The 26,675-nt window shown below is 43.6% G+C and overlaps 1 protein-coding gene across 1 annotated transcript in view; it reads right to left on the reverse strand.

Moving 5' to 3' along the window:
• NPC1 (NPC intracellular cholesterol transporter 1) overlaps nucleotides 1-21,281 on the reverse strand; it is a 48,990-nt gene extending 27,709 nt beyond the window's left edge. The window contains exons 1-4 of the mRNA XM_036823711.1: nucleotides 21,081-21,281; nucleotides 10,355-10,477; nucleotides 9,324-9,430; nucleotides 7,207-7,382 (exon numbers count right to left, since the gene is read on the reverse strand). Coding sequence (XP_036679606.1) covers nucleotides 7,207-7,382; nucleotides 9,324-9,430; nucleotides 10,355-10,477; nucleotides 21,081-21,137 — 463 coding nt within the window. The 5' untranslated portion in view covers nucleotides 21,138-21,281. The remainder of the gene's footprint in view (nucleotides 1-7,206; nucleotides 7,383-9,323; nucleotides 9,431-10,354; nucleotides 10,478-21,080) is intronic.
• Between the last annotated feature and the right edge of the window lie 5,394 nt (nucleotides 21,282-26,675).

Below are 26,675 nucleotides of genomic sequence, written 5' to 3' on the forward strand. Positions count from 1 at the left end.
CAGGACAGACTTCACATGTGAATGACCCTAATACCACTCTCTTTTGGGGTTTTATTTTAGTATGCATAAAGACAACACACGAAATAAGAATGTCAATGACGTTTTGCACATAAGGAAGCAGTGGTAATGGGTCCTATCTTAATATTCAATTACCAGTCCCTGCTTGTTAGAAACTTACCAGGACCTTCTTCCCCTAAACTTTAAGGAGATACTTATAAATTCATTGTGTTTTACCCTCACTCTTGAAAGACAATTTAGCGAGAGCGATAGTAGCTTCTTTAGAACTATGATAATTCCATTGCCTTCGGGCCTCTATCATTGCTGGTTAGAAAATCTCCAACTGTCATTCTTTTGAAGTGATTTCTATCTTTTCTCTACTTGCTTTGAAGTGATTTCTATCTTTTCTCTACTTGATATTTGTCTTTGGAATTTTATAGTTTTTATAAGCTATATTTAGGTATGGATTCCTTTTTTAAATAGCTTTATTGAGATAATTCACATACCATACAATTCACCAATCTAAAGTTAAAATCTAATGGCTTTCAGCATATTCATAGATATGTGCAATCACCACCACAGTCAATTTTAAAACACTTTCATCACCTTAAAAAAAGAAAGCTGGTGGGGCTTCCCTGGTGGCGCAGTGGTTGGGAGTCCGCCTGCCAGTGCAGGGGACACGGGTTCGAGCCCTGGTCTGGGAAGATCCCACATGCCACGGAGCAACTGGGCCCGTGAGCCACAACTACTGAGCCTGTGCGTCTGGAGCCTGTGCTCCGCAACAAGAGAGGCCGCGATAGTGAGAGGCCCGCGCACCGCAATGAAGAGTGGTCCCCGCTTGCCACAACTCGAGAAAGCCCTCGCACAGAAACGAAGACCCAACACAGCCATAAATAAAGAAATAAAGAAAGAACTGATTGAAGGACTTAAAAAAAAAAAAAACAAGAAACCTGGTATCTTTAACTAATGCTCCCTTATCTCCCTATCCCCTCAAGCCCTAAGCAACCATTCATCTACTTTTGTCTCTATAGATTTGCCTATTTTGGACATTTCATATAAATGTAATCATATAATATATAGTCTTTTGACTGGCTTCTACCACTTAGCATGATGTTTTCAAGGTCCATCCATGTTGCAGCATGGATCCATATTTCATTCCGTTTTACGGTCAAATAATATTGCGTCGTATGGATGTACCACATTTTGTTTATCTATGCATCAGTTGATGGATATCTTCGTTGTTTCCACCTATTATGAACATATGTTTTCATTTCTCTTGTGAGTGGAACTGCTGGGTCATACGGTAACTCTATGTTTAATTGTTTCAGGAACTGCCAGACTGTTTCCCAAAGTGACTGCACCATTTTACATCCCCACTAGCAGTGTATGAAGGTTCTAATTTCTCTACATCCCCGCCAACATCTGTTATCTTTCTGATTCTAGCCACCCTAGTAGGTGTGAAGCGGTAGCTCACTGTGGTTTTGATTTGCATTTCCTTGATGACTAATGATCTCAAGAACCTTTTCATGAGCTTATTGACCATTTGCATAACATCTTGGAGAAATGTTTACTCAGATCGTTTGCCCATTTTTAAATTGGGTTATCTACTTATTGAGTTGTTAGAAGTCTTTGTATATTCTAGATACAAATCCTTTATTAAATACATGATTTGCAAATATTGTTTTCACCTCTTTTTGATGGTGTTCTTCGAAGCACAAGTTTTTTATTTTGATCAAGTCCAAGATATCTATTTCTTCCTTTTGTTTGCTCATGTTTTTGCTGTCATATCTAAGAATTCATTGCCAAATCTGAGGTCATGAAGATTTATCCCGATTTTTTTCTTTTTTTTAAAAAATTTTTAATCCTGATGTTTTCTTCTAAGAGTTTTGTAGTTTTAGCTCTTACATTTAGGTCTTTGATCCATTTTAAGTTTTTAAATGCAATTTTTAAAGGTTACACTCCATTTACAGTTATTGCAAAATATTGGCTATATTCCTCATGTTGTACAGTACATCTTTGAGTCTATCTTATGCCCAATATTTTGTACCTCCCACTCCCCCAGGTTTACATGCTGCCCCCCAACCCCTCGCCACTGGTAACCACTAGTTTGTTCTCTATATCTGAGTCTCCTTCTTTTTTGTTATATTCACTAGTTTGTTGTATTTTTTAGATCCCACATATATAAGTGAGATCATACAGTATTTAATTTTGTCTGTCTGACTTATTTCACTTAGCATAATGCATCCATCCATGTTGCTGCAAACATTTTAAGTTAATTTTTGTATATGGTGTGAGGTAAGGGTACAACTTTGTTCTTTTGCATGTGGCTATCCGGTTGTCCAAGACCACTTGTTGCAGACTATTCTTTCCCCCATTGAATGGTCTTGACACCCTTGTCAAAAATCAGATGACCAAAGATGTACGGGATTATTGTCAATTCTGTCTCATTTCTTTGTATGTCTATCCTTATACCAGTACCATACCATCTTGTTTTCCACTGGTCGGTAGTAAATTTTGAAACTGGGAAGTGTGATTCCTCCTATTTTGTTCTTCTTTTTTAGGATTGTTTTGGCTATTCTGGGTCCCCTGTAATTTTATGTGAATTTAAAAATCAGCCTGTCCATTTCTACAAAGAAGTCAGTTGGGATTCTGATAGGGATTGCACTGGCTCTGTAGATCAATTTGGGGTGTACTGCCATCTTATAACAATATTAAGTCTTTGATCCATGAACACAAGATGCCTTTCCATTTATAAAGATCCTCTTTAATTTCTTTTAATAATGTTCTTTAGCTTTTAGAGTATGTTTCACACTTTTTTTGTTAAATTTATTCCTAAGTATTTTATTCTTTTTGATACTATTGTAAATGGAATTTTTTTTTTAAATTTTCACTTTCAGAATGTCCATTTCAAGTGTATAGAAATACAACTGATTTATATATATATTCTCTCCTTTTTTTTTTTTTTGGCCACGCCATGCAGTATGTGGGATCTTAGTTCTGCGACCAGGGATGAAACCCACGCCCCCTGCAGTAGAAACAAGGAGTCTTAACCACTGGACTGCCAGGTAAGCCCCTATTCTACTTCTTCTTAATTTATCTGGCTTAAGGATTCATTTTCTTTTCCTAAGTCTGAAGATTCATCTCTCATCCATTCTGGAAAATCCCCAGCCATTATCCTTTTGCTTACTGTCTCTCCCCAGCTCTCTTACCCCCATATGTCACTTTTAATGATTTCCAGAACTTTATATCTCTATGCTGTTTTCTGAGTAATTCCCTCATATCTTCCAGCTAACCATTTGGTTTTCAGGTTTTAATTTTATCAAATATGTCAAGGATACGGAAAATATGGAGAATATGATTCTCATGTACTTGCCACCCACCTCTACCGATCTTACTATTTTACAACATTTGCCTCAACATTAACAAAAACGCATTATAGATATAGCTGAAGCTCCCTCACTATCCCTTCCTATGGGCATCTCCCCTTCCCCAAGGTAATCACAATCCTGAGTTTGATGTTTCTTTTTCCCATGCACGTTTGTGTACTTTTATGACATACTGTATCCATAAATATGTAGTACTGTTTAATATAAACATACTACATATGTTCTGTTACTTACTTTCAGTCAGTATTTTTAAGTGTCATTCATGTGACTGACACAATCCTAATTCATCCATTTTAACATAACAGACTATGACTATGCTCCAGTACACTGATCTGTTCTCCTCTTAATTAGCATTTAGTGTCTCCAATGTTTTTTTAAAATGGTCTTTATTTTTTAGAGCAGTTTTAGGTTCACAGTAAAATTGAGCAGAGAGCACAGAGGGTTCCCATATAACCACTGCCTCTACACAAGCACAACCTCCCCACTATCAGCAGCACCAGAGTTGTGCATCTGTTACAAATGATGAATCTACATTGACATCATATTCGCCCAAAGTCCACAGTTTATGTTACGGTTGACTCTAGGTACTGTACATTCTTTAGAGTTTTGGCAAACATATAATGACACACATCCACCATTATAGTATCAACTATTAGTTTTACTGCCCTAATAATCCCTGTGCTCCACCTATTCGTCTCTCTCTGCCCCCAACCCCTGGCAACCACTGATCTTTTTACGGTCTCCATAGTTTTGCCTTTTCCAAAGTGTCACAGAGTTGGAATCACACAGTATGTAGTCTTTTCAGGTTGGCTTCTTTCACTTAGTAACATGCATTTAAGGTTCCTCCATGTCTCTCCATGGCTGGATAGCTTGTTTCTTTTCAGCACTGAATAATATTCTGTTGTCTGGAGGTACCACGGCTTCTCCATTCACCTACTGCAAGACATTATTGGTTGCTTCCAAGTTTGGCAGTTACGCATAGAGCTGCTACAAACATCCACGTATGGGTTTTCATGTGGATATGCATTTTCAACTCTCTTGGGTGAAAACCAAGGAGCATGATTACTAGAATGTGTGGTAAGAATGTTTTTCAGTATACATATAACTGATTCACTTCGTTATACAGCAGAAACTAACACAACACTGTAAAGCAATTATACTCCAATAAAGATGTTAAAAAAAGAATATTTTTCATTTTCTAAGAAGTTGCCAAATTGTGTTCCAAAGTGGCTGTACCATTTTGCATTCCCAGCAGCAATGAACGAGAGTTCCCATGGCTCCACATCCTCGCTAGCATTTGGGGGTGTCAGGGTTTTGGATTTTGGCCATTCTAATAGGTGTGTAGTGGTATCTCGTTGTTCTTTGTTTTTTTTTGTGGCTGCATTGGGTCTTCGTTGCTGTGTGCAGGCTTTCTCTAGTTGCGGCGAACGGGGGCTACTCTTCGTTGCGGTGCGCAGGCTTTCTTGTTGCAGAGCACGGGCTCTAGGTGCGCCAGCTTCAGTAGTTGCAGCACATGGCTCAGCAGCTGCAGCACACGGGCCCTAGAGCATGTGGGTTTTAGCAGTTGTGCCACGCAGGCTCTAGAGCACAGGCTCGGTAATTGCGGCACATGGGCTTAGTTGCCCCAAGGCATGTGGGATCTTCCCGGACCAGGGATTGAACCCATGTCTCCCGCATTGGCAGGCGGATTCTTAACCACTGTGCCACCAGGGAAGTCCCTCCTTGTTGTTTTAATTTAGAATTCCCTAATGACATATGATGTTGAAAATCTTTTCATATGCTTATCTGCTATTCATGTATCTTCTTTGGTAAGGTGTCTGTTCGGGTCTTTTGTCCACTTTTCAATCAGGTTGTTCACTTCCTTAGCGTTGAGTTTTAAGAAGTCTTCCTATATTTTGGGTAACAGTCCTTCATGAGATTATGTCTTTTGCAAATATTTCCTCCCCGTCTGTGCTTGTCTTCTCATTCTCTTGATGTCTCCAATTTTTCATGATCACAGAAATGCTACAATGAACGTTTTTATATGGTTCTCCCTCCTTACATGCATTAAGAGTTTCTCTAAGGTAGGCACCTCTAAGTGGAATTTCTGCAGTGATGGTATATTTATCTTCAAGTTTACCAGGTATTGCAAAACTATTTTTCAAATGGTTTTCAAACACTCACACCCAAGTTACAGTTACCAGTGGAGTAGTATATTAGCATTCCTCTGCCTCTACATCCTCACCAATATTTCTAATTGACCAATTTTTAAATCTGTGCCAATCTGATATGTGAAATGGTAGCTCACTGTTTTAATCTGCATTTCACTGATTGCTACAGATGCTAATTATCTGTATTGATAAATCCTTTCACTTCTGGTTTCTGCTTCTCCTCTCTTGTCTAGAATCCTTTCTTACCTTAAAGTCATAAAGACATTCTATATTTACTTCTAAAAATTTCCAAGACTAGGATTTTCACTTTGTTAATCAAAAATAAAAATTAGATGAATAATTAATTTCTCACTCCATTTATCAACTAGCCCACTCTTTCCCTTAATGATTTGTAACAACACACCTGTTATATATCCACTGTCCACATGGATGGTTCTGTTTCTACACAGAATGATCTCTCTTCATCCTGTCAGGCTGTCTTTTACGTCACATCTTTTGGTACATTTATTCCTAGGTACCCTACTTTTTGTTGCTTTTGTGAATGGGATCTTTTTTCTAGTAAGTTTTTTTGTTACGTTTTTAACTGATCATTATAATTAAATTTATATGTTGCTCTTATAGTCAACAACTTTGATGAATTATTTTCTTATTTTATTTATTGTTTTTGGGCACATTCGTTATTCAGCTGCATCTAATCTTTTAATCCACTTAAATGACTATTTCTTTTTTTTTTTTTTTAATTTTTGGCTGCATTGGGTCATCGTTGCAGAACGCGGGCTTTTCTCTAGTTGTGGCGAGCGGGGGCTACTCTTCGTTGCAGTGCGTGGGCTTCTCATTGCAGTGGCTTCTCTTGTTGCGGAGCACAGGCTCTAGGCACGCAGGCTTCAGTAATTGTGGCACACAGGCTCAGTAGTTGTGGCGCGCAGCTCTAGAGCGCAGGCCCAGTAGTTGTGGTGCACGGGCTGAGTTGCTCTGTGGCATAAGGGATCTTCCTGGACCAGGGCTCGAACCCGTGTCCCATGCATTGGCAGGCAGATTCTTAACCACTGCCTGCCTGTTATATATCTTAACCACCGCGCCACCAGGGAAGCCCTATAGTTCTATTTCTAATCTGTTCATTCTTTTCCCTTAGTGTCCTATTCTTTTGGAATTCTTTCATTTCAGTCATTTTCAACAAACATGACATGGTCTTTTTCAGATTGTTCTATGATTTCTAGTTGCTGGGTTACCCTTTCTCCTATGTGTTACACCTGCTTACTTTCCCTTCTCGTGATCTGTTTCTTCACAGTCAAAAATCTCTCCTCTGCCAACTAGTTCTACCTTCCACCCCATCTCCTCAGTCTTGCAGTAATTCATGAAGTTATGCCTTTCATGTCCACTAGAACCAAAGTTCCAATGGTTTCTAAAATGTATAGAAATAAGCTTGCACATACTAAAAATTTCCATGTGGGAACTTATACTTAGGAAGGAGTTAAAGCAAATACTTTAAGGAGATTGTATAAAAGGTTGTAGCTCAAGTCCCAGGATACAAGCAAAGCAACAACTCACATTTCAAGGCCAATGGAACTAAAAACTGTCATTTTCACAGAGTTGACAGGACAACAAAAAGGGACAATTTGATCCACTGTCCTGATACCAAATATAAAAGAGGAATAACTTGAAAGTTTACTTACCATTGGCAAAACTCTCTCCAACATAGTACTGTAATTCTTTTACGTTTGTTTTTGTCTGGTTTGTAACAGGGTCAACGTAATCTTCCGTTGCTGTAACGTTCAGAAACTGACTTTGTCGAGGGCTACATGTCAGCTCACAAAACAGGTTCACTAGGTTATAAAAACAGGACGGACATCTAAAAGGAAAAGTAAACTACTTTGTATGATTTCACGGATAATAGGGCCAGCAAAAAGATGATTTAAAGTAGACAAAGAATGTTTAAAATTTATTGTAAAACGGCAAATGGATTACCATGAGGACATATTAAACCCAGCAATTCCAAACCTAAGACCTCATGTTAAAATAAAGACACCTCTTTAGAAACTGCCCTAATTACTACATTTGTGCTGCCCAGATGTAATTTCAAAAAGAGACAAACGCTCTCTGATTTCTGCACTTTATAACATCAGACATGTTTTCTCTGTCTTGAAGTTAGAAGGACTTAGAAGCATCATGGTGACAATTCTGATTGAGAAGAAAAAAGGGAAAAAATGAGATTTACACATTAGAGTTTTCATCTTATAACCTACGGAAGGGCTCTCTTCTGATCCCCAGATAATCCTAGGCTCTCTCTAAACACAAGAGGATTTCCCCGTGACATGAGAAGATAAAAAGAACAGCAGTGGTGTCCTCTGGCTGCATGCATTGCAGAAGCACCCGGGTTTTCATAAGAACCACAACTGTCTGCTGTCTTCCAGGTTCAAAGTTTAAGCTTCTAATGTTGACCAGTTATGTGGCAGAAGACCTCTCTCTCCTCTTTGGTTCACCGTTACCTGCAAAAGCTATTGCTTCATCAGACTTGCACTCTTGCAACAAAACCAATCAAGATTGCTCTCTATTCTGAACCCATCCAGACGACCACATGCGACACAGAACAAGGAAGGTGTGGTCCCAGCCTTCAAAGCCTCTGGTCTAGTGAAGGAGCAGACACCCACGCTGACTTGCTTTCAGGAGTTCCATGCTTTACTGTGACAAACAGGAACGACAATTACACCATTCAAACAGAATTCGCTCTTGGGGTGCACAGTTTTCTACTACTTTCCATAAATTACAAACCTCTTTCCATGTTACTCCATTTAATCTCTGCAATCATCAGTTGGGACAGCTGCATAGTATTCCATATTACCATCTCACTGTTTGCTATCGTAAATAAAGCTTTGTTACCTCTGACAACACGGGGGAAACTTGGTTATCTTTTGATGTTTACGCCCATAATACCTCACGTAGAGCAGGTGCTAGATAAATGTATTTTGGCTAAATGACAGCTCCAGTTTGGCTACAGAAACATCCACTAGGCTTCCTTCCACAAGATAAGCTGGCCTGATTAGAGTCTCAACTTTCTGATCTATTATATTGTTTGCTGTCCTCAGAGAACAATTTACAGATGGTTTTCCACTCCATATTGTCGACTGAAAATCTGAGAAGCAAGGTTTCCTAGTGGACCTGTGCCCTGTCACCTGCAGTGACACCTGCACAGAGAAGCACATGTCCTTCCCATCCGCCTTTATCAGGGTGCTCAACGTGCTGTTCTAAAGACCACCACCAGTTCGTTCTTCTGCACATTCGAGAACTGCTGGGTAAGCTTAGAGAACATGTATTACGAAGCCCTTTTCACTGCCCCGGTCACACAGAACACACTGGATGGCAAACTAATTTTGACAAAACCAGCCGACTCTGCCAAAACAAGCTTTGAGCAGTTACCAAAGGCTCTACCGAGGCCTGGGTCACCATAGGAAGAGAGAATCACACACAAAGCAGGGGAGGGAGGCAATGCAGAGGACTGCACGGAGGAGGGTCTCACGTCAGAGAAATGGGCAGGACCCCCTCTCCTCCCCACAGCGCGAAAGGGCTCAAGTCTGAAAGGACCCAGACCCCAGTGCAGGTCCCCTTTGGGATGAAGACATCTCAGAGGAAAACCAAGTAGCAACTCTGAATGTAAAGAGAGAGAGAACTGAGTCTGATAATTATTACTTTATCAGAAGTTACTGTTTATTTCTGAGAAGTCATAAGATAGCGTTCTTAAAACAAGAACTAACTTTTAAACCCATTTTTCCTGCATGTCTGGCGGTCAACCCACCTGGACAGAAACTGCAGAGGCAGCTGCAGGTTGTCTTTCAGTGTCCGAAGCTGCTGAACATCACAGCAAAGACTGACGTTGCCGAAGAAGAACCCTGGACAGAGTTCCTTTCGGGTGAGAAAGCATGGACATCAGAGGAGCACAGTTAAATAAGGACAAGCATTCCTCAAATATAAGACCATTTTATTCATATCACCCTTTTTAGGTACACAAGGGTGAGACACCTATATGCAAAGTGCTTGCAGAATTCTTTTAAAAGGCTATCAGATTTACTGTTTACAACTAGGGATTCACAAAAGTAGAGGCAGTAGAGGCATTTTAATTTTTTTTTTTCTAACTGGGAAGCTCACTTTCCTCCCTTGACAATCATTTTACCTCTTTTTAGGTTATTTGGTTAAGTTTAACCAGAATGTTATTTACTCTTTCCATCAGTCACTCCAGGAAATGTCGAATGCCTTTAATAATTCTGATGAAAGAAGTAAGTCCAGATGACCCGCTACCGTGTCAACTGCAGCCTCTAAGACCAGTCTTTCCACCTGGATTTTTCCAGTTCTTTTCTAATATCCCTGTGTATCAGGGATGGTGAAAGAGACAACAGGAAACAGATTCCTGGTAGCAGCCAAAGTTCATAGGCTCTTGGTGGAAACCGGAGGAATCACTAAAGTGAACAGAGGACAAGGGAGTCACAGCCACTTAGCAGCCTCGTCCACTCAAGTCCTGAAATCTAGGAACAAAAAGAGTTAACTTTGAGTGTATTTTGAAGAAGCTGCTAAAGCAACATCTGAGGTACCAAGATCAGTCCCTAAGTAGTAACCTGATAATGGGAAACTTTATGAGCAAGGTATAGTCAGCCCCCAAAAATTAAGCCTCCGGAGTTATGTTATCTTCTTTGTGCTACAGATAAGAGTTTGGGATAAGAAAAGCCCATTCATTTCATCTCTATCCCCACCCCACGGTAATATTTAAGGTATAATTGCAGAGGATCTCTGATTAGCATTTTGTGTTCCCAATGCCCGAGACAACTAACTCACCTGCACCAGGTCATAGCCATCCTCTGGCAACGGCTTTGGTGGCTCAGAATATCTGCAATTGTACCTCTTATCTCCAGATGCAATTCCACACTCTCCATACCAAACACAGGACTGTGAAAATACCTACAAAAGTCAACCCAAAACTCGCTTCATTAGGGCCTCAGGGATAACACAAAGTTCCACAGCAAAGGGCACCCACTCAAGCCCCATTCACAGAAGCTTCCAAGGTTACCTGCAAAGCCAAGTAACAGCAAGAGGCACTGGTTAGTTTCACATTTTGACAAATATTAATTAAAATAGACCAAAATGGACTTGTCAAGTCAGTCAGCGAAGGAGGTAATAGAAATTCCTTATTTACATGATTTCTACTTCCTGCTAGTTTATTTATTAATAAGAGGAAGCTACAGTTCCACATAAGAGTCACTAACAATCAGTGAGGAAGAAAGCAAGATAGTATGTGAGTCTGTGATTACTAAGGCTCTATTTTTGCACATCTGTATAAGGAACTGTGTCAGGTCTAAATAATGAAAGATCGTTTGCGTATCTGTTAAGGTTAATTAATATCAGCACACCATGAGTAACATGAAGAAAAGACCGTAAGGAGGACGAGCAAGAATGAATACCTTGTCCTCGAGATTTAAGTAAAAGGCAAGAAATGTGCTCCCTTTAAGGAAAATCACCTCAGAATCTTAAAAATATAAAACCTCTTGTGTAAAGATTTCTCAAGAGCCACTCCTATTCCCCACGTGAGAGTCACACGGCAGTGGGGTTGGGGGGAGGAGGGCACCACGTGACTCATACCATCAGCAAGGCCACCGAGCTCCACCAAGCTGGCCAGGGTCAGTGACCTTGTAATCAGCTATCATGTAGGGAAACAGGGACTGTCGAGAAGCAACCATGGATCCCAAGATACCTGGTGGAAAAGCCATTTTTAAAAAATCGGCAAAGAAGCAAGAGAGTGAATTCCCTCCAGGGGCAGTGGCACGTGGGCCGCACACCGCAAGGAGTTAAGCTGGGCTGTGTTGGTCGCCGGCATCAAGACACAAATCCCACAACAGGCCCTGAAAACATGAAAGGAAAAACAGGCAGGAGGTTGAGGGGTGTTGAGGGGAAATCTAAGGGTCCAAGTGACTTGTCTCTGAATTCATTCTTCAGATATTTTAAAACAGAAATTATGACTTACCCCATCTTGTTTCATTAAAAGTCATATGTTTAGGCCACAAGGAAGGGAAATTATACAAATGAGGAAGCAACAAGCATTTAACAACGCCATATCCCAAACCTTTGGCAAGAAGTTGCAAAATTCCATCCTTTCTATATAAAAAGATAATTATGTCCTAATTATGTCCATAAACCTAGCGAATCTAGAGAAAGTACTGCTCTTTCCAAAACTCTGGGTTTCCCACTAAAAGGTCATTATCCATCTACTGAAGTTTGAAAAGGCAAATAAGCTAAGGAGGGGTGACAACTGCTTATATTGACCTGTAATTTACATACAAGGGACCCGTCCCTTGGACTCCCCCTCAGAGAATTCTCAACAGGCCAACAGGGCAAGCAGGTCCCGGCCAGGGGGCATTCTGACACGTCACCCACAGGAGTGGCAGGAATCCAGTCATAAAAATCGCAACTCTGGCATGACTAACAGGACGGGCATCTGGAGTCTAAGTTCCCCTTCCTCAGCACTTAGCACTCTATGGGAAAATAAAGATGACCCAATGTTGTTTGGTCCCTATTTATAAGATCATCCTTTATAATCTACACCACTTGTTTCAAAGCAAAGTTGTTTCCACCCACCAAGTAGAAGAGATGGGGCGGGGGGGTGGGGAGGAAGGGCTGAGGGTTGAGCTTGAGGGGCGGGAGATCAGGAGCCCTGGGTTCCTCAATAAATGTTGAGCCCGGCTGCACCTGGAGCAGGTAACCTGGCTGAGCAGAGCAGGAGTCTCCCACCTGTGAACTGCACTCATAACCCCGCTTACGTCACAGCTCTGGTGTGAACGCTGAATGCGGGAATAAAGGAGGAAGTGCTTAGGAAACGAGAAAGCACTACCACTCAAACGTAAGGAATTATTCATAGTGTCTTCCAACTGTTTTCTTCGGGGCCAGGAAAAAACTGGGCTTGAGTCACTGCTCTTAGGTTTCCTTTCCCAAGTCATCTACCTAAAGAAGCATGAACCGGCGGGGCCCAAAGGTACTCACAGGCCACTCGCTGTGTGCCAGGCACTGTTTTAACTGTTCTTACATATTAACCCAATGAATCCTTACAACAAATGCACGAGGGAAGTTTTTTTTTTTTTGGCCACACCACGCGGCATGCGGGATCCTAGTTCCCCGACCAGGAATGGAACCCACACCCCCTGCAGTGGAAGCGCAGAGTCTTAACCACTGGACCGCCAGGGAAGTCCTGGGAGGTGCTATTATGCCCAATTTACAGATGAGAAAACAGAGGCAGAGAAGCTAAATAACTTGTCCAATAGCAGCAGAGCCAGGATTCAAACCAGAACATTCTAGTTCCAGAAACAGACTCTCAATAAGATATAATCAACCCTATAATTAAGGTCCTCCCTCAAGGGGGTCCATCACCCATCCCTTGTGCAGGCCTGTGCACTCACTCACACGGCTGCACAGGTGGGGAGGCCTCTTCCCCACCTCGAGTCTCTCTCCCCACCTCCCCTCGGCTCACCTACAGCTGAAACCCGAGCATCTCCTTCAACCGCAGGCCCGGCTGGTGCCAAGCCCCCCTGGAGACCTCCACCACCTGGCCTCCTCCTCATCCACGTGTTCAACCTCATCTCTGTGTTGGTCCCTTCACCTGCTCCTGCCCATGAAGGCTGCTCCATTTCACCCTCCCGCTCAGTCAGACCACCCCCAACTCCTCTCCAGCTGCACCTCCAACCACCTGCTGCACAGCCCAGGTGCTCAAAAGGAAACCAGTCTTTCCTCCATCGCCAGACCCTCTTCATCAGGGGTTCAAGCCCAGGTACCTTTCCCACCAACCTCCCGGGAAGCCTCGCCGGTACAGCCTCCCTCACCCCTCCCCCCCGACCCCTTCCCCGCGAGCCCACAGCCATCCTCTGTCCACCTCATCACCTCCCACCATGTGGTCTGCTCCCATGGGGGTACACCACGCCCACGGCGCCCAGGCACTGGATAAGGGTGCCCCTGTCACCTCAATCCCGCAGCAGATCTGTGAGGCTGGCACTAAAGTAACACCATTTCACATATGAGGAAAGTGAGGGTTCCACAGGTAAAGCGACCCATCTGAGGCCACATCTGAGAAACAGCAGAGCCAGACCCTGCCCAAGGCCTGGCTGGTTTGGAAGCTGGAGCTCTTACTCCTTACGCTGCACGAGGGTCACTCCTCAGTGGACCACTGACTAGGCCGAGCTCAACTATGCAGCCCATCAAGAACCTATCTGACATCCGAACAACTGGGGTTTCCAGGCTCCAAAGCGCCACAGCACAGCGGTCGGACTTTATCAACGAAGACAACGGCTCACCTCAAGATCCCTGGAAGATTTCCTGGAACATCAGGGCAGCACAAGCCGACACCAAGACCAAGGGAACGTCAAGCAATCAAGGGCTCGGGTACAGGCCACGTACTTCCTTCCTCAGGGAAGCAAGGTGTCTGGGTGAAAGCTGCCTTTACTCTGATACAAGAACACCTGGTGCTGACTTCACACCAATGATACTCACCTGGGGAAGGAAGTATCCTGCCCGATACTGAAATAAACCCACCAAGCTGGAGGTCTGCCAGAGCCCAAAGGGCACCAGACTGCATGTGAGCTCAGCTCCAGAGATGGACGGTGGTGGTAGTTGCACAACATGTGATGTACCTAATGTCCCTGAACTGTACTTTAACTTAAAACGGTCGATTTTATGTGTATTTTATCACAAAACATGAGCTCGGATGCCCTTCACCACGTAAGAGAAAAGCCCAGTGGCAAGGACTGCAGAGAGCACATTCTTGGTTATACTGAGATTAAGCAGAGAAGGGTGACTGTCAGTTGAAACACCATGGGTCTGAGTGTCATGCGACACAGCCAGAGTCTCTAATAACAGGTGTTGCCAAAGCTCCACCTGGGGTCGGGGGGGACAAGTCCAAAGAATGATAATTCTCCACAGTTCATCTCATGGGCACCAACCAGTCTTACAGAGATATTCATGACCACAAGAACTATCTTATTTAAGCATTTAAACATTTAACCGACTCCTAAAATGTTAAATGAGTGTAGACTTTATTTTCCTTAATTACAGAGTACCCACCCATCACAAATATTCAAATATCACAGGTGTATATGAGATAACATTGAAAGCTCCCCCTTACTTCTCCACTGCCACCCCATTCCTCAGATTTAACCAATGCTAACTTATTATATCTAGGCCTTCCGGGCTTTCAATTCCCTCCCACAGGCAAACCTGTAGAGATGTATCCACGCAAACACACACAAATGCAGTAACTTTTACATAATCTCTACTACCCTCTGTGACTGGCTGTTGACTCTACCTGAACTGCCTGTAACTGTATTTATCGGGGTCCCCAAGGCCAGACTCCAGCCCTTGTCTGCTGTCCCTTGTTTTCTCCACACATTTCAGTCCCCGCCCCCCATCTTGGAACGGCCTCCCTTTTTACAAGCCTCACCCAAGACTCACTGCCTCCACTAAATTGAACTCTGACTCCTATCACCTGGATCTGGTCATGGCGCTCCCCCGTCGGGTGAGCTGTCTTGGGGCATAGGCAGGTTGGCCCCAGGCAGCACCTGGCTGGTGCTCATGGGCATCCATCCTCACTGCTTGAGTCAGCAGGTGTCCTGCACCCAGAGCTCAGGCGAACCATTTCCCTGTGACTTACATTCCACAAGCTCCCCTGGGGATCCACCAGGACGCGGTGGATAAACTTTTCCTTAGAGGGCCAAATATTAAATATGGTAGGTTTGTAGGCCCTAAGGTCTCTGTGCTACATACTCAACCTTGTCTGCTGTAGCTCAAAAGTAACCACAGACAATGGGTAAAAGATGGGCGTGGGTGTATCCCAAGAAAACTATACAGGCTCTAGCCAGGTCATAATTTGCTGGCTCCTGCTCTAAGATCAACGAGAATTTATACTTATGAGTATCACAAAGTTGTGCATGAGGGCAGAGGTTGCAAGAGTATTTTCTTGCCTTTGTCTCGACTGCCCTGTAAGACCACAGAACCCTAAAGGGCAGAGCCCAGGTGTTACACTTCCTTTGAAATTTTCTATAGTATCTCATCCAGTGTTCACTGATTCAGAAACTATCAAAACGTACAAGATGAGTTAAAGGAGCTTGACTGGATTATGTAAGAAGTTGCTTTGGCTTTAACCCAGAATTTAGTGGTTACAAGCCTAGACCATCTCTGCTTTTAAAGGTTAGGCCATATGGTTATTTCACAACATGCTCTAGAGTTTAATTATTGGATATATGACTGCACAGGGAAGCATCTTTCAATAATAATAGGAATAGTTCAGGAAAGTTAAAAAAAAAAATGCCCCTTCTGCTCTATGTCAGCAACTCTAGCAGCTGTTAAACAGACTCTAATTGGGAGCTCCCCGAAAGCACATCTTATCACATGGAGAAGCTCTGAACCTCAGCAACAGAATTGTATACTCCAGGCTGAATATTAACTCATGTTCAAATGCTTAATGAACATCAACCACGTGCCAGGCACAAAGTTGAGTGATTTCTCCCTCATTGCCTCATTTATTTCTCAGACACCCCATGGAGTAGTATCACAGAATTTTATAGGTAAGGAAACTGGAGCTCAGAGAGGATTCTCTGAGATCACATGGCTCATAAGTGACAAAACCAGTAATGAGAAACAAGATTTTGAACACCAAGTTAAGCATTCTCCTTCCTATTCACCCCCATGCCCAGCCCGCCAGCTGCTGCACTGTTCAAACTTCAGCTCAGTTTGTACACGGACGTATCCTTAGATTGTGACAATGTGCTAGGGATGGGCTGTCCCCTCCACTATCATCCTACACAGGTGTCCCTCTTTCCACACAGCCTTGTTCACCTGCAGGACTAATGACTACCATTTACATACAACTCTAGGCAGCTGTCAAGTCCTGACTCACTTTCTCAGGACCAGTGACTGTCTTCAGCCCCAGGCCTGTACCTGGCCATCCCATGCAGATGCAGTGCAGGGCCTGGTCCCCTCACCTCTGCTGCTGTCCTGGATAAGTAAAGCTCACGATGGAACCTGGAGACACACCCAGCTGCAGCTCTGGAAAGGGGTGGAGCTGAGGGGCTGGCCTGGCCAGTCAGGATAACCCAGGAGGCGGTGGCCCAGAGAATCCTGTCCAGAGATTAAGCTGCCTGCTGTGTCCTTTGGGGTCGGGTATGCAGACCAAACAAATATGACAGGACATTTGGGGTGGAGGCTGGTCTGCTCTTTTATTGACGGAATTCTCTGGAACACTGTTTTATAGCCAACCTGGGGTAAACATATCCACATAACAAAGGATAATTTGTGTGAGCACCAGGCACGCCTTTAGATGGGTGTTTTAGATATATTTTTCGAGTTAGATGGGCTCAGCCAACCTTCACTTTACAGATAACCCCTCCAGCTTGCAGTTTAACTGACTTGCCCAAGGTCACACTATGAGTTAGTCTTAGACATTTCTGAGCTCCCGCACTCACGAGTTGGAAAAATAATCCAAAAGCCACAAGGCTAAATCAAAACCATGGAAGTGGATGGGGGTGTATACTGTCCGCAGGTTTTTTCCTAAGGAATGTTCACACAACGTGACAATTGAACCAAGGGTCAGGCCAGTAGGCTAAATCCACCCCTGATCTATCACGGGCTTTTGGAGAAGCCACACTGGAGCCAGGAACATGCTTTGAATGTTACTGGCCAAGTAGAACATCTACTAAACACCCATTCAACAGAGCTTGCTAAATATGAATAACCTGGCAGCAATATTCTGAATTTCAATAAAGTAGAGCCTGGAAGTCAGAAGACAGTGGCTCAAGCCCCAGTCTGCCATTTACCAACTATGACCTTGAGACAAACTTCAGCCTTAATATCCACATCTGTAAAACAGGAAAAACAGCATCACACCTATCTTACGGAGTCTTGGGAGGTTAAAACAAGACCAGAGGTGTCATCGCAATGGAGTACTATGCAAAAATTAGGTAATTCCTTTTTCCTTAGTCTCTTGTAATCCAAGATGCCATTTAAAAATATTGAGATAATTTACATACTATAAATTCACCGTTGAAGTGTACAGTTTAATGGTTTTTAGTAACAATTGGGTAACTTTCCCCCCTATTTTCTCCAGTTTTCCTTTCATCCGCCTGGTAAGCATTAATTCACCCTCCAACACTCAGCTCAAAAATGGACTCCCCATCACATTCTGTCCCTTTATTAGAGCACACTTTTCTTTGCATTGTAATTTTTTTATGTATCCACTCTTCCTCCCATCAACTTTGAACAAGACAGGGATAGTAACTACTAACTTTTACATAGCACTTTACAGTTTACAGACAGACCACTTTCTGGCTAGGTGATTCTTTCGATCTACTATTGTATCCTACACTGCACTCACTTCACATTTATGAAATTACTGAATGACAGTCATTTGAGTTCCTCTGTGGCCCAATTCTAAAGATTCCCTCTCAAATTCCCCAAGAGCACACTTGCATCAGAGAAAGCAGGGGTTTTTTGGGTTTGTGTGTGTGTGTGTGTGTGTGTGTGTGTGTTTTAAAGTTTTCTTGCCAAAGCAAATATTCTAAAGACTGAAAATAACAAGCATGTTCCAAGCAAAGGAAAGACTGTCGGGCCACCGTTGATCTTTGCAATCACCCAGACAACAAATGCAAATCCAATTCTGATCTCTACTAGCCTCTGAATGCCTCTCCGATCTTATCCCCTCACCCAAATCCATGAAGGCCCAATGATTTGTTGATTCAGGCCATGCTGGAGATGGTAAAATATAGTTCTTGCCCTCAAGGAGCCTGCAGCACGGTAGTTCAATTCAAACAATATTTCTCTGTCTTTCCACAAGCACCCTGAGAAGTAGGCGAAGTTGTTAACCCCATTTTACAGAGGAGGAGACTGCCTTTGCCCAAGATCACTCCTGGTAAGAGGAAGAGTCAAGACCCACACCAGGTCTTTTAACTCCAAGTCTTGTGCCAGGCCGTAAACGCTGCTGCTGCTGCAGCAGTTTAAACAAAGATTGAGAACTTCAGAGGGAAGGCATTCTAGTTGGGGGAACAGAATAACAATGCCACAGACGAAGATACTTTTGAACTGGGCCTTGGAAGATGGGCAGAGTTTTGACAGCAAGTAGTTTATTTGGCTGGAGAGCTGGTGCCCTTCACAGGTCTGTGGGTGAAAGAGCAGACGAGGCACCTGAGATCAGGCTAGAGATGGCCCACTCCAGGCTTCCGCACAGGTAATGTGTCATCTGTAAAACACCCCTGAAAAGCATCCCTTTTAGGAGGAGTGGAGGGAGGGGAAGGGTTACCCAGGAAAGAGGATTCTTTGTTCTGGGTAATATGACAAACACTGAAGGAATACAAAGACCTATTCAGCAAGGCGTTTTCTTTCTGCCCACTTGCTAATAATAAAAAGCCTCATTTTCCCTTGATTACTTATGTTAGTAAAATAACTGATCACAGCATCAATCAAGGAATGGGAGAGACTGGGGAAGATTACCCACATTTGCTCCAATTTCAGAAAGTTATTCTTCAATGCTCTCAGGCTGAAAGATTAACCCATTCCCGATCTCCTCAGGAAAAGCAGTTTTAATGACTTAATTCCTACCCAGGCCTCATTATGGTGCAAGTCTCTCAAGAAAAAGCTTATAAATATTACAGTCAGGAGAGATGGGTACTGCTTCTCAAAACTGCACACATTATTTGGATGAACACCAGGTTTAAAAACCACGCAGTCTTAGTAATGTGATTTCACCATCTGTAAAACTTAAAAGTTAAGGAAAGCAAAAATCCCCCACCCCCCAAAGGTTATTTCAGACTTTATGAAGGACAGTTAGTCTGCAATTCCGTGACAGAACTTTACTGGTGCTCAGATTGAACCCAGATGAGCTGCTTATCACTGGTGAGAATTCTAAAAGCGGGAACCGCCCGCCCCCCCATCACATTTCAGGTGTGAGGAAATGCAGGTACTGAAAGCCTCTGCAGACATTAGGGAGCTAATCTTAAAAATATCAACAGGAGGGTCTCCAGTTCATATTTGCAAACCTTCTCAAGGCTTCCAGGCGTTTTGCAAGAAACTTGTGACCAACCTCTGACCTATCCCAAAAGTCCTAGGAGGAGAGGCACTCATTTACCATCAGCCCTGGCTGCTACCTTGAGGTAAAAGGATTTCAGAGATAAATTAAAGCTACTTAACCATGTGAAGCCTGCCTGTTAGATCCTAACCTAAAACTCTCGGGAAATTGAATAGCTGTATTTTCAAAGCAAATAACTGCTACTATTTCTTGAGTTTTTACTACAGTGATGCGGTCTCTCCAAACATCATTATGCATGGAGGGACCTCAGTAATCATACGAGGTATTAATTATCTTCAGAAAAAGTTAGGCTTGAAAGAGTAATGAGCCCAAAGCCACAGAGCTAGCAGGCCGTCTACCGGTTGACCCCATTCCAGAGCACCTCCCCGAAACCTGCTTTCCTCTGCCTCCCCTCCCCACCAGGTGTGTGCTCTTCCACAAGCCCACACCCCTGGCGACGCCCACACGCACATACAGGAGGCCCTTCCGGGGTCAGCCACACCTACCCCCCCCTGCTGAGAACTACGCAGCCCTCTCAGGAGAGCTTTTTCTGGTGCAGGAAACCCCTTGATCTGTCTTCCCCTGGGACTCACTGCCCCCTCATCACTGACACACCTATGAGTGGGCACGAGAACCTGGGATTCCCATCAGGATCTGGTTCAATCAGCACTAAATCCTTAGACATCCCTCCCGACACCCACCACAGTTTTAAAGGATAAAACTGTAGACACACAAATAGCAGCGAGGCGCTCATGCCCAGGGCTTCTACCAAACCAGGGGAAAGCCGACCCAGGGAGTTCCAGGCCCCATCCTCTCCACGGCTGGTATTGCGAAATCCAATTAACCCGTGCACCTGTCGGCCTCAGCTTCTCGAGATATAAAGGGAGTGGGTAAGAGGTAACTTGCATTCTTTAGAAGACCAAGCCGCCTTCTGTAAAGTACTTAGGGCTGTTCCAATTTGGGGCCTGACGGATTGCTAACTTTATCTCCCCTCCCTCCTTCACCCTTAGGGGAGGAGGAGAAGAAATAAAGTGGTCAGATCTTCTAAACACATTTACAAAGAATTCGCGTGCATCTGGCAGAATTAAGGGGGGAAAAGGCAGGTTAAATAATACGAACCCTATTCCTCTCTGCCCATTTTCTTCCTCCTCTCTTCACCCCACACCCTTAATCCAGAAACGAGGTGACCACAGGTGAAAGGAGCTCCGAACAGGTCAAACAAGCAGCCCCCAGTTGCCACCGTCTTCCAGACCACAGGGAAAACTGCGTGGCCGGAGAAAGACACCGGAGAGCTGGGGGGGGGGACCTCCAGGGGCTCCATCGCTAGACCAACTTCCCCGGGACCCGCTGGACCCGCGGCTGGTCCTCTCTGGGGCCGAGGGCGCCTGAGCCGCTGCACAGCCCGCCGCCCTTCCCGCCTCGCGGCCTCACCACGTCCCCCACAGCCTGCCCGGGTCGCCGGCGGCCGCTCACCTGCGCCGGGCAGAGCAGCAGCAGGAAGAAGCCGAGGGCCGGGCCGCACGCACTCATGCTGCCGTGGCGCCGGGCTGCAGACGTCGGCGACGGTCGGCTGGCAGGCTCCGCTCGGCTGGCAGGCTCCGCTCGGCGTCCGAGTCTGTCTGGGTCCGGCGCCAGCTGAAGAAGAGAACAACCGCCCCTTGCGGCTGATTGCGCGCGCAGGTCAGGAAGGACGAAGGCATCGTCGGCTCCTCCCACTTCTGGGTGGGGCCGCTGCCGGCACGACCTGGACCCGCCCCAGACCTGTCCTGGGGCGAGGCCGACCCGGGGTGGGGAGTGGGACAGGGGCGGGGCTAGTCGGGACCCGACCGCCGGATCCCACAGCGCCCTCCCTAGTCCCAGCCCGGCACTTCTCCGCCTTGCGGCGCCTGGGGGCGCAGCCCCGGCCCAGGGACTCGCAGACCCGGGAACATTTGGAATCCGGCCCGGGAAGGATACTTCTGGAGCTGTCCCAGCGGCGTGTGGTTTTGATGCTTTAACTCCTTTCTCCTCTTTTTGTCTTTCCTCGATTGGAGACGGTGGGCGAGGTTTTAGCACATGGGATTGTGTGCGGACTATCCTCCCAATTAAGACGCCACTTCTCAGCGGGTCCAATTAGCCCCCTAAGCAAGTTCTCCTTCCAAACCCAGTCACCCAAAAGGAATCCATGCCTGGGCACTTCTAGCAAAGCGGGGGGCGGTGCCATGCAGTGGCCTGACAGTGTTGTGATCCGAGAGCTCCACGGGCGGTGCGTGGCTGTGGACGATACCTCAGAGCTACCCAATCTCTGTTTTCTGTCCTCTCAGCCCACTTTTGGAAAAGCGCTAGAACCGCACCATCTGCTGGCGGAGCCAAGCGTGGCAGGGAACATGCGGACGTCAGAAGAGCCCGCCACCAGCCCGGGGGGAGGTTTGACCCAGAGGTGGGACCAGAGTCCGTTAAGTTCTAGGTGAAGTGAAGTAACACAGAGATAAAGAAGAAGCATCTACTTTTTTAAGCCTTACACTTATTATAATCTTTTTACACTTACTTTTGTTATCTGTATTTCTGGTAACATTTTCCCTCAGATTTAATTATTAAAACCACTCAAAAGCATCAGTCATTTCCATTTTGAAGGTAAGGAAATGCAGGTATGGATCTCTTCTCCGCACAGTGGAAGCCAGTTTACAGTGAAAAGACTAAATATCCATCTGTAGCGATGAACAAACCCAGTGAAGGTAGGACCATGATGCAGGTGACATTTCCATCCCTACTCTACAAAGCCTCTGATTCAGTTACTGATTTGCCTCCCCACCTCCTCAGCTCTGAAATGTCCACCTGTCTGGCTGGGGACTGAAATTATAGGGATTCCCTCTGGACCTTCAGCCATGACGACCCCCTGGCCTCATGCACTGGCTTGCTCTCAGGTGCCTGGTGCTCTCGCTGATGATAAGGTAGTATGCTTCATGCAGAGATACTCAAATTGTTGTCACTGAACCAGCTGGCAGCACCACCACCTGGGAATTTGTTAGAAATGCAAATTATGGGCCCCACCCTGGACCCACTGAATCAGAAATCCTAGGGGATGAAGCTGCCCTTTTTAGTTTAACAAGCCCTCCTGGTGGTTCAAATTCACATTCCAATTCAAGAACTACCTCTGTAATGTATTCCCTGGATCCTGGTGGGTTAGTAACCCGTCCAATTTTAGCAAAGTCCTTATGGGGGAAACAAACAAACAACCTTTACTAAATAATTGACTTGAATAAAGGTAATTTTAAGCACCACATGAAACATTTCTGGGATGGGCAGAAATTTTGATACCCAACAAATTATGTCTACTGTTCACCAAAATAGTAACTAAAAGATCTTTTAGCTATATATATTTTTTCTGGTTCTGTTTTTTGTACAGCTTTGACAATATCCAAAAGGCTAGAATATATTTTAAAAATAAACTATCATATTTTGAAGAGAAATTTGTTTTGCTGATAAAAGTAATCCATGCTCATGGTGGAAACTTTGAAAATACACAAAAGTTTACAGACAAGAATAAAAAAGTCATATATAATTCCACCATTATGGATAATCTATGTCACATCATGGTGTATTTTCTTCTTCTCTGAAAATTGTTTTCACTCATGTGAAGAAAAAAAAATGTTGCCTGCCATCCCAATTCTACAAGGATTAAGCCTTTAACCACTGCAGTTGCTAATGTGTGCACCCTGAGGGGAATTCAGGATGGAGAAAAACTGGAAGTATTCTGTGCATCGGATATACTGACCACTAGGTAGCTAAGATACGTAGCTAAGGAAAAATTTCAGACCCTAGATTCTTTCATCTTCCCCTACTTAGAAAAGCACTAAAATCATTAACTTGAAATGTCCGTTCTTTGTGATTAGCAGTGATCTTTTTATGCTTGATTACAAGTTTTTTTCCAAGCAGAAAAGTTCACATACATCCTGGTTCCTCCCTTACCTCTTTGGAACAGTTTCTCAGAGCTCTCTGAGAGGCTGTCTCCCAGGCTATGGTCCTCAGTAAGGTCCCCAAATAAAACTTGACTCACAACTTGTACATTGTGTGTTTTTTTAAAAAATATAGATTTATTTATTTTTGGCTGTGTTGGGTCTTCGTTGCTGCCCACGGGCTTTCTTTAGTTGCGGTGAGCGGGGTGGGGTGGGGGGTGGGGGGTGCTACTCTTCATTGCGGTGCGCGGGCTTCTCATTGCAGTGACTTCTCCTGTTGCAGAGCACGGGCTCTAGGCGCGCGGGCTTCTGTAGTTGTGGCTCGAGGGCTCTAGAGCGCAGGCTCAGTAGTTGTGGCTCGAGGGCTCTAGAGCGCAGGCTCAGTAGTTGTGGCTCACGGGCTTAGTTGCTCCTTGGCATGTGGGATCTTCCTGGACTCGAACCCGTGTCCCCTGCATTGGCAGGTGGATTCTTTACCACTGTGCCACCAGGGAAGTCCTACATTGTGCGTTTTTATTTCGGTTGACACATGGTTGAGGTCCTAAGAGAGACTTTTTGTTTAAATAATACTCAATACCACTATCATTATAAACACCACTCAGCACTGATTGCATAAAAATAAAGGACAAAACAAGAGGGTGAATGAAAATTATTACATGTATGCATCTTTATAAATGTGCAGAAACATCCTCCAGAAAACATCTATGTATTCGAAAACATGTATGTGAATAATATATGCATGGGCTTTTTAAACAAGTGGGAACATACGGTATACAGTTTACAGCTTGCTTTTTTACATTTACATTTTTTACATTTAGCAATATGCTTTTCCACCTCAATACTTTTACTAGCTTTATGGATTTCATTGTGCGTATATGACATTTCTGAAGGCCACTGTAGGCCAGTCTCAGAGCTGTGCCTAAGTCAGTGAAATAGAGTTCATCACCAAAAAGTATTTCAAAATGACTTAAGCCTCAAAATTGCATTTCTGAAACATGGGAAGGGTTTGTATATCTCTAGTAATATTGTATAAATTCACTTTTCTTTTTCTTATGCCTCCACACATTCCTGAGCTTGTCTGGATTCCACAAAGCTTTGCATCTTTCTGTGCCGTCTGCTTTCCTCATGGTGTTGCATCACAGAAGTCTAAAAGCTATTGAACATTTTCCTTAGGGAGAGAGATGAGAACGTTGACCCAAAACAAATTTCTTTTTACCTAGCAGAGGGAAGGGGAAGGCTAGAAATAGTCTGTTAATAGTTTTTGATCCATTACATAATTTATTTAATCAATCTCCTGTTTTATGTTTGGTTTGTCACTTCTGTTACAGGAAACAATGATGCAGTGAACAGCCTTGTACCTAAATCTTTACAATCATATACAAATAGAACTGTTGGAAAAAATGCATATATTGTTGGATCAAAGGAAATGTGTATTTTAGTTTTGATTATTGCCAAATTGCCCTCCAAAGAGATTGCAATTTACACCTTTGCTAACAACATATGGAAGTACTTGATTCTACCTCTTTGCCAACATTTATCTTTGCCATTCTGTTAGGTGAAAAATAGTATCTGTGATTTCAATTATTTTGTTTCTTATTTTAAAAAATATTATGATGCTTTAGTTTGTATTTTATTAATTATAAGTGAGATTAAGAATCTTTTCATACACTTATAAATTTTATTTCTTTTTCTGTATTCATTTTCTGTCAGTTTTTTTCATATTGATTTGTAAAAACTATTTTTAAAAAATTTTATTATTATTATTTTTTAACATCTTTATTGGAGTACAATTGCTTTACAATGGTGTGTTAGTTTCTGCTTTATAACAAAGTGAATCAGTTATACATATACATATGTTCCCATATCTCTTCCCTCTTGCGTCTCCCTCCCTCCCACCCTCCCCATCCCACCCCTCCAGGTGGTCACAAAGCACGGAGCTGATCTTCCTGTGCTATGCGGTTGCTTCCCACTAGTGATCTATTTTATGTTTGGTAGTGTATATATGTCCATGCCACTCTCTAACTTTGTCCCAGCTTACCCTTCCCCCTCCCCATATCCTCAAGTCCATTCTCTAGTAGGTCTGTGTCTTTATTACCGTCTTGCCACTAGGTTCTTCACGACCTTTTTTTTTTTCCCTTAGATTCCATATATATGCGTTAGCATACTGTATTTGTTTTTCTCTTTCTGACCTACTTCACTCTGTATGACAGACTCTAACTCCATCCACCTCATTACAAAGAACTCAGTTTCGTTTCTTTTTAGTTGTAAAAACTATTTAAGAAAATTCACCTGTTGGTCTAGGAAATGCAGTGCAGAAACTTTTACTAATTTACTAGTTTACAGTGTTATAAAAAATTATTCCATGTTTTCCTTTAGAGTTTTAATGATTTCATGAAGATAATGATCCATCTGAAATTATTTTGCTGCAAGGAGTGATGTAAAGATCTGGCTCTCCACCTCCCCGCAGAGCCTCAGCAATCAGATGGACACCTGCTCTTCTTAAAGTCATCACTGGTTTTTGTGTTGCCAAATCGATGACAACTCCTTTGTTCTCATCTCACTTGCCCTCTTAGTAACATTCAGCAGATAATCACATGTTCTTCATAAAACATAGTCTTCTTTAACCCTCATTCTCCTGGGTTACCTCATTGGCTAAGCAACCACTGCCTCTCATTTTCTAGACTAGGGATGTGATTTGAGCAGGATATTCATGTTAATAAAATTTTATTCCAATAAAATAACTTTGAGTTCTTCTAATATAGAAGTTTTTTTTTTTTTGCTGCTGCTGCTGCTAACTTGGAACCTTCAAAGTAGGCAGTGATTCAAGTGGGCAAAGAAAAAAGAATGCTTAACCTCTGCACAGATTGCAAGCTTGCCTAGTTTCTAACTTGAAGGCTGAAATTCAATAATAGGAAATGAAGATAGAGCTGGGCCTTCGGGGTACTAGGATGCAACTGACTTAATCTGGTGATACCTGAGACCGTTCCTGTTGGACTCGGCATGTCTTCACTTTGCTCTTTTTTTTTTCCCACTTTTCCCTCCTTGTATTAGTCAGCTTAGGCTGCCGTAACAAAATACCATGGTCTGGGTGGCTTAAACATCTGGAATTTATATCCCACGGTTATGGAGACAG

Source organism: Balaenoptera musculus, chromosome 14 (genome assembly GCF_009873245.2).
Source record: "Balaenoptera musculus isolate JJ_BM4_2016_0621 chromosome 14, mBalMus1.pri.v3, whole genome shotgun sequence".
NCBI lineage: Eukaryota > Metazoa > Chordata > Mammalia > Artiodactyla > Balaenopteridae > Balaenoptera > Balaenoptera musculus.